Raw genomic sequence first — 9,268 nt, 5'->3', positions numbered from 1 at the left:
ACGTACGTACGTACGTACGTACGTACGTACATACACACATCATCAAAAAAATTGGCTAGCATGCTACTAATATGTTAAAACGTGGAAATATAATGAAAATTCCGATTTCACTTTTCGACCCAATTACAATAACTTCCTAATGGGAAGTTAACAAGTTGGTATGTCCCACACAGCATACAATATCTTACGCATGTACGATTACGTCCCTATTGCGTCCATCATGTCCAATTTCCTTAAGGGATTGACCTGAGGACATACTAATACATATCCTCGTTTTATAAAAAGGTGTTAAAATATTTGCTTTTGCCCGTTGCGTCGTTAAATCGTAAGTTGCAACAGCGGTAACGTGGTAACATTTCAAAGTCCATTACCAGTCGATTAATATTATCATGTATTTAAACACCTTCTCAGGCTATTACTACTTGCATTACTACTATTTTCTGTCTAATTAAAACTCTAGAAACCTGATCTTCTTTGCCACTATGGATGTTGTATGTAAGGTTGCCTATATATATGTAATATTAATTACATTAGTCAATTATAAAGTGATAGCCATTATTGGTACGTTATCTGGTCGCCAGCTGAATGTAGGATTTTCCGAAGAGTTTACGACTAAAATTTTTATTTCTTTAAGAAAACCATAAAAATATCAAGTAAGATATTATTAATCATGGGTTACTAATATTTTTTTAAAAACAATATGATTCTATTCTGCAGATATTGCTGGACTAAATGCAGCATCTTTAAATTGTCCAACTAATGATTTAGAAGAAGAAATAAGAAATTGGTTGCGAACAGCAAAATAACGTTTAATTACGAAGAATAAACGGCGGATCTCATTGCAATAATAGTATTTATTTCGTATCATGTGCAAATAAGTATTTCTTTCTTGTTTTTCTCTCATCATCATCATAAGGTCGTCAGTCTTCAGACTGGCTGGACACGCACCACCACTCCTTCCTATCCTAAGCTAATAATAAAATAACAACCCATATCCCTAACTATTTGCGAACAGTCACCTAATCAGTTTAACTTCAGTAGTAACTTCAGTTTCTGTCTCTAATATGTCTCATGCCTGGAGGTGTCCTACTAACCTATCTCGCTTATTTCTTATTGACTTTCATAGAGTTCTGTTCTCTTACTCTTTCTAATACTTCTTCATTTCTAACCTTCTCTCCGATCCGACGGTACTTGAACCTTGACGAAACTCTTGTACAAAATAGAGTGGGTGGATCGTCGAACACCACATTTCGAACGCTTCTAACCTTTTCTTTTCCGCCGCGCCCACTGTCCATGTTTCGCACCCATACAGCGCATGCCCCAAACATACACCTTTAAAAACATTTTCAAATTTCTAAATTAATCGTTCGCGAGCATAGTACTGACTTGCTTTTATTGAAGGCGACTCGACCCTATGCTTTATATTTCTACTACTCTTTCCGTTATGACTTATCTGACTTCCTAGATAACTAAAATCAGCCACTTCCTCTAATTTTTTGTCTTCTATCTTTATGTTCACTCTTTCCTTACTTTTTCTTCCCCTGCATACCAGTATTGCTGTTTTACTTTTATTTACTATTTTCATACAATACTGTTTTGTAAATACCGCTTCCATTTTATATAAAATCTCCTTGCTAGATGCTTATACTGCTATATCATCTGCAAATCTAAGCACACTAATCTTTTGCCTAAATATATCTATCCATACAGTTGTACCGTCTTTTTAAGTATATTTAACGTCTTGTCCCATTTAACATTGTCAAAATCTTTTTAAATTTACAAATCTTATGTACGCACTCTTTTCTTTTTCTATCGTTTTCTCTATTGTTATCCGTAAAGCTAGAATGACCTCCCGCGTTCCTCTATTTCTTTTAAACCCAAATTGATCTTCCCCTAATAGTTCTTCCGCCTTTTTTTCTATCCTCCTCTGTACAATTCTAGTTAAGATTTTTGACGCATCGGAAGTTAAGCTAATTGTTCTAGATGAACTGCACCTATCCGCGCTTTTTTTTTAAATATGGTTACCACCACGTTCCGTTTATAATCCTTTGAGACTTTCCTGTCTTGTAAATGTGACCAACTAGCTTAAACATACGACCTTTAACCTCTTGTACTGCATGTTTTACAATTTCCGCCTGTATCCCATCTATAATTGGCGCCTTATTACTCTTTAAATTTTTTAATACTACATCGAACTCTTCTCTCATTATGGGATAACCTAGCTCACCTATCTCCACACTATCTTTCTGCTCTAATATATCTCCTAACTCATAACCTGCATATAGGTTCTCTAAATATTCTTTCCACCTACCTGCCTTTTCCTCATTTTCTATCAAAATGACCCCTGCTTCTTTTCTCATATTATTGCTACTGTAGGTACCCCATATNGTAGACCTAGATTAGATTACTGTTCGCAAATAGTTAAGGATGTGGGCTGTTCTAGTTTTAGGGAAATGCGAAGTTTAGCTCAGGATAGGAAAGAGTGGAGGTACGTGTCCAACCAGTCTAAGGACTGATGACCTTATGATGATAGTTACGAGATTATTCATTCATTAGACACAAGTCGATGATTGCTCTTTTGTTTTTTAATAATTGTCGCTTCGTATGATTAGAGAATAGTAGTAATAATGTCTTTGTTTATTTTAAAAGTTAATATCAGGAGTGGGAGTCTCCCATTTTTACTATTAACCAAAAAAATAATTGTGAAATTAAAAAAAAAATATGATGTAGACAAGTACCTAAGTGCCGAATGAAAACAAAAGACAAAAACAGATGGAGTGCTGACAATTGTGTTACGCGAAATGCAAGAACACTAGTCGCGACCTTTACTCGTTCTTGGTCCATTAATTTCAATAAACATTCCCGCCGATTTTGATGAGAGACGCTCTTGAGTGGTGCCAAGAAATTGAAAAATTGGCAACAACTTATGGATGGACTGACAGCGCACTACAAGGGGAAGTTAGGGACTGGTATCTTTTGTAGCACCCGACCGACAAAACCGCGGCATTTAATAGTGAATAAGAAACTATTTTAGATCTTTTAAATTTACAAAATAGTTTTACTAAAGAAAAAACAGTAACCAATTGTAGCAAGTGTGGTCATTTGAAGGCTAACTGTAGAAAAGGGAGAAAAAATAGTAGTCTAAGCAGTATCTGCTTGAGGCGATACAAAGCGGAGTAGAAAGAGCGAAGAAGTGACAAAGTGTGTGACATACTGAAATAATGATAAATTAATAATAGTGTTAATTACAAAAAGCAAATTGTTAAGTAAATAAATGTAGTAATAGTGAGGGAGTTGTTTAAATACGTGTATTTGGTGTCGGGTAGGGTAAAAGAAGACTGATGAGTATTGGAGAAAGAGGAAGATTTTGAAGAATTCAATCATCAAGTGATATATCGTTGGATAGCTCTCGAAGAGAGAAGAGATAATCTGACGTCATTTGACAATTTTATACAACTTTCTGGAAGTTTCCAATGACTATGAGTAACTCTAACAAGTCATATATCGTTGGGAAGCTCTTGAAGAAAGAAGAACGAATTCGACTTCATCGAAGAATTTCATGGAATTTTCTGGAAGTTTCCACGGATCGCGAATAACCCTAGCAAGTCATACATCATTGGGAAGCTGGAGAAGAAAGAAGAACGATTTTACTAAAATCAAAGATTTTCATTAAAATTTCTAGATGAAATCGAGATATTGGATACTTGTAACGATCAGAGCTACCGAAGCAAAAATGGAGGAGCAAATAATAGCGTTAATGAAATGATGACACAAATGACACAAAAGTGGAAAAAGGACAAGAAGAAATGAAACAGAAAATAGAAGAGATATAAGAAGAAAAGAGAAAGGGTCAGGAAGAAATGAAGCCAGAATTGAAATCAGTACAAGACATGAAAATGGGACAGGATGATATGAAAACAGAAATAAAGAACATACACGAAGCAATAAATACGAGAATCGAGGAAAAGATAAATGACATCAGAATCGATTGACAATATGACTTCTACCATCTGTACAGCAGGTTCATCAGACGCAATTGAAAAGCCGAAAGTATAGAAATACCCAGACCCTTTAAAAATTTGAGTATGATGTGAAGCGCCTCGTGAGATTACCTACCCCTCTGCACCTCAAGAGTTCAAAGATCAACTGGTGGTACAAACACTTACAGATGGAGTTAAGGACACTGCACTATGCTTTATAATTGCAGCTAAACGTTAATATGAGTCCATTTTATGCATTAATTTCTTATATTATTCCCTGATCAGATTTATAAGAAATATTTACATACCGCTACTAATTGCAACGTAATCTTGGAGATCCTAGGAATCCCCCTTCAAAATAATCTGTCAAGGTGTCAAGTGTAACTTAATGAGCTAAATTGTTTTCCCCTTTCTGGATAACACTTTTCAAAACTTCCGCTATATTCAATCTTACTATTAATTCACATGTGACACCTCACGTTCTTAATTAATTTTGGAAAACCTCGTATAAACATGTATGCTGAATATTTCTTATAAGTTCAATGTAAAACAAATAACTTTACCTTCCCCATCACTTTTATCGAAATTATTCTCTTCTTGTACTATTTCTTCTAAAGTAGCATTAGTATTTATTTCTGTCAAATCTGCTTCGCTTGTAATAGGTTTCCTTTCTCCTTTATGCTTTTCAATACAATTTTCTTCAACACGAAACAATATTCCAAAACCAAGTATGAAATTTAACGGCGGTAAAAAGTTCTTCTTTCCCCTAACCATGAAACTACCAGTAGAGAGATATTCTCCTGTGGGAGCTGTCTTACTTACTTGTTCTCCCCAAACCCAATATGCGTTCGGAACAACTTTTGCATCCCAAGCAACACTAAAAAGCAATAAAGTCAAACGATGTACGTATAGTCAATTTAAAATGAACAGAAAATCATGATTATCAATAATAATGAATTTTAAGTACTTAAGGCATGTAATCCTTTTAAAACTATATTAGAACAAGAATTACAAAAATACTCTAAATAAGACCATCAAGTTTACTATTTATATAACACTGAAAATGCTCATCATCAAGTGGGAGAAATATACATCCGAGTTTCTTCAAAGCGTTGTGGTTTAAATTATAGTATACTGATTTAAAATTGACAAGTTGTCATAAAGGTACTGCAGTTGAAATAATAGTTTGCACACATGAGGACGTGCGATTTGTCAGAATAACCGTGAATGTACATGTTAGCGTATTTTTATTCATGGTAACATCAAAAGGAATGAATTATGTTTACGTCTAGTAATTAGTCCGTTTTAAAATTGATTAAGCCCTATTTTGAAATACTGGTTGGGTTCAAAGGGTACAATATTATGTTTCAACCGAATGTAGACACAAACTGTTCTGTTAATATTATAAATTTAAGGAATTTGAAGAAAAAGGTTGTGTAACTGACAGGGTGTACTTTTTAAAGATATAATAATTTAATGAATTAAAATTAATAATCCGTGTATTCGTTTCGATTTGGCACAAACTTATCGTTATTCTCTATTATATAAAAGTATTCTATTATTTTTATTAATATGGATAGTTATGAATTCTCATGTTATTTCCGACAAACAGGGTGTTTCTGAAATAACTAGCAAGTTTTGTAGAACGTTAACTAGATGCAAAAGCGGACTGCATGAGAGTAATTCAGCATGGTAAAGTAGAACGACTAATAAAGTAAATATTAACAGCTTACTTTTACGCTACTACACATAATGTTTAGATATTCATTGCGATAAAAGAAAAACAGTAGTGATATCAAGTGTCGTTACTTTTCAGTATATTCGAACCATCCAATTTTAATTGATAAAATGTTTAATTTTTCCGTGCAGTACTGTACGGATTATGTGCTCCTCGCCGGTTGAGAGTTTAGCCGAAAGTTGTATCCTTTCTTTTCTGGTCTAGTGCTGTTCTTTTCTATTTTGCGCCGGTCAAAGTAAAGGTTACATAGCTAGAGAAACTAAACGAAGTGTATTGTATCTACCCCTACATGTTTGTTGGCGAGACCGCACGCCATAGTCGTAAACGGGTGCATTGTACTTGGTAGTTACAATACTGACATCACTAATACGAAGAATTATTTAAAATATACTTCGACTTGGTATTAAGAACACAAAAGAAAAAAAAGCTGAAACATATATTGTTTTGCTTGATAAATATTATATTTTTTGGCATTTTGAGCATCCTTTTCTACAACCCGCATTTAACTATGCTGCCATTTAAACGATGCTTTTATTCATTCCTACGACCAAGTCAATTTATTGTGATTTCTGTATTTCTTTGCATGACAAAATCAAGCCCATGTTAAATAAAGGAAACGGTTCCTCTCCTTGTATTTGGGTTTATGTCAAAGTTAAAGTTTCCTTTTATATAATTCTAACGAATTTTTCAGTTCGTCTACCGTTCTTGTACAAGTGTGGGAGTACTCTGAAGAGATAATATTTCAAATGTAAAAACTACATATAATTAATTAAAAATAAAACGCGACACACTATAATGAACTAAATCAGAGACATTTACGCATAACCACAACATATTACCAGCTTAGGATGAACTGTTGTCCACACCGCCGTCAAAGCTTCATCAACCGCCGAATCAGTACAGCACAACAGTGCGGAGCCCAGCATGAAAAAAAGTCGCCCAGGCCAGCCGCAATGTTGACACCTAAAGTGTTAGGTAACTTCGATCCTCGTTACGTGACGGTAGTATGTGGAATCATTGTCAACATTCCGACGACTGAACCTGATGCCTTTATCAGAGCAAAACTCATTCATCAGTTTAGTGTTTCCCAAGAAGCGCGTACAAAACAACTCCACGAGCCTAGAGATTGGAGGTTGGGACACAGGCTAGCAGAAAACTCCACCCCGGAAAACTTGCTTCGGTCAATCTGCTCAAATCGTCACCCCCTTAATATTGAAGCAGTCTTTGCGGTCATGATGGACAAGGACCTGGATGATGTGGTAGAAAACACAACTTCACTTGCTCACATCACGGAAATCAAACATACCCTTATCTTGAAATTTTGTATTCAGCATGCCCTCATTATTAATAATAATTTCATAATCGTCACAACAGATGTGACGTAAATCCGCATGTCGCGCATTCTTCGTGATGTCAACAACTTCTGGTAATGTACTGAATTGCGTTCATAATATAAGAACAAATGCTTTCACGGGCGGAATCCATAGTAGAATGAAGATTCGGGCTATAGGGCCGTGGTCTAGGTGAACTATTCTGCCCAAACGTTGTCAACGCAGCACTACCACTGAGGATGTCAGCCGCAGTAGCTGATGAAACGTCTGGGCAGAATAGTTCACCTAGACCACGGCCCTATAGCTCGAATCTTCATTCTACTATGCGTTCATAATACTTACATATTGATGTGTAAATTAATTAATGCTGCACATTATCAACTATAAACAATTGTTGATATTTTTTTATTTGTATTGTAAGGGGCGTGTCTAAACATTATTTGTAGTAGTTGTTGATGATTTCATTCTTTATTGATGCAGCTAATGAGTTTTTATCGCTACAGATATACACCTACGTTACCAATTTGCGCACACTTCCGCCTTTAGATTATTAACTGTTGTGGTTCTCATAAAAAAGCTTTTTCCTTAACTACGCTGCTATACTCACCATGCGATTCTTTACGGCTAGTAGTTAACCCCTTTTTATTTCAGAAACACCCTGTATAAATTTGCTTAATGTAAACAATAGATTTTATTCGGTACCTACCATAAAAATAATTGCAATTTAATTATACTTTTTCAGAATCGAAATTGATTTTAAAATACATTGTAACGTGATGCCAGGTTTCAATGTAAAACCTATTATATATTTACTGCTACAACTACTACATATTCACTTCTTGTTACTCTTACCTTACTCTTACTTATTAACTATTGGAGTTTGTTACTAAGTTTTTCTACATATTATTTGACAAATTGTTTTAATTCAACAAATGAATAAAATATTTCCTATTTACGTAGAACCCTCTTTTCAAAAATTCCAAGATGGACTGCTCATTCAGCCATTAGCCTGCTACTACAACGGTGCGTAGATATTCGACTTACTACTCAATGATAAATTAACATTTTCTTGATTATCTATTGCAAATTATCAAAATAATTTAGCCTTGCATATAATTAATTACCTGTAACATATAGCAGCAGTTCCAGCTTCAATCAGCGTTTTAGGAGAAATTACCTGACCACTAGGATTCTTAACTACAATACTGCTTGCTCCATGAATATCTGCATGCACATATACATCTTTTGGCTTCAAGTACCTTAAACATAAATTCAGTGACCTATTATCTTATTCTGAAAGAAACAATGAATTATTTTACTGAAACCAAACCCGATAAACAAATAAGAATATATTATAAAAACGAAACATTTTAAAGTATTTATAATTAAAAAAAAAAACAATTATTAAATTACAACTATCAAATGTTTTATTATAATCACCTTTTAACTATTAGCTCGTTCTGTTGCTGATCTCTTCCTCCAATTACTAAAAAGTTTTCGGAACTAATAAACCAGAAAAATTTTTCAAACCAAAATGCCTTCCTTATTTTTTGTATATTGTTTACCATCTGAACCTAAAGAAACCAAAATATGTAATTTCATTATTATATCAAAATTAATAAAAATGAAAAAAAATTGGTCTGAGCACATTTTGGTCGGTGCTAATACGACTAACTTCCCATTAGATAATACAGTTATTGTAAAGTACATTCGTTTCTAAAGTTTGAAAAAAACGCGGCACAATAATAAATAACAAACAATGTTTGAGAGTTCGTCATTTTATAAACCCATAAGAAACAGTATTTCGTCTGAGAAAACCGAATTGATAGAGTACTTGCATCAGTCAATTGGTAAATACTATTTTTTATTGTTTATCGATTGTTTATAACAATTCATTTTGTTATAAACAAATTTTTATTATAATATGTTATTATAATATGTTATTCCCTGTCTTGAATAATGATATTTCGTTATTATTGATTCCGTAACTTCATTGTTGTGATTAGATTAGAACGTATTTTAATTAAATTGTTTGTAATTAATTCGTTTTTTTTTTTATAAAAAAAAAACGGCTTGACCGATTTCGTTCAAATTTCTTTCAGATCTTCATTATGATAATATCTTTCGAAAAAATTTTGGTTGAGGGCGATATCTCAATCCGTTCTTGAGATATCGAAAACGAAAAAAATGCTGACATACGAACGTACGTACATACGTAC

At 33.9% G+C, this 9,268-nt stretch overlaps 1 protein-coding gene across 2 annotated transcripts in view; it reads right to left on the bottom strand.

Annotated features, from left to right (window-relative positions):
• Window positions 1-9,268, bottom strand: part of LOC108742993 (nuclear export mediator factor NEMF homolog) — a 43,528-nt gene that overhangs the window by 13,398 nt on the left and 20,862 nt on the right. For both annotated transcript variants that reach the window (XM_025978301.1, XM_025978302.1), the window contains 3 exons: window positions 8,490-8,623; window positions 8,174-8,308; window positions 4,544-4,857 (listed from right to left, as the gene is read on the bottom strand). In XM_025978301.1, the coding sequence (XP_025834086.1) occupies window positions 4,544-4,857; window positions 8,174-8,308; window positions 8,490-8,623 (583 nt within the window). The remainder of the gene's footprint in view (window positions 1-4,543; window positions 4,858-8,173; window positions 8,309-8,489; window positions 8,624-9,268) is intronic.

Source organism: Agrilus planipennis, unplaced genomic scaffold (assembly GCF_000699045.2).
Source record: "Agrilus planipennis isolate EAB-ADULT unplaced genomic scaffold, Apla_2.0 scaffold386, whole genome shotgun sequence".
Taxonomy (NCBI): Eukaryota; Metazoa; Arthropoda; class Insecta; order Coleoptera; family Buprestidae; genus Agrilus; species Agrilus planipennis.
The sequence above is the reverse complement of the archived record's forward strand: the minus strand, read 5'-3'. Positions and strand labels throughout refer to the sequence as shown.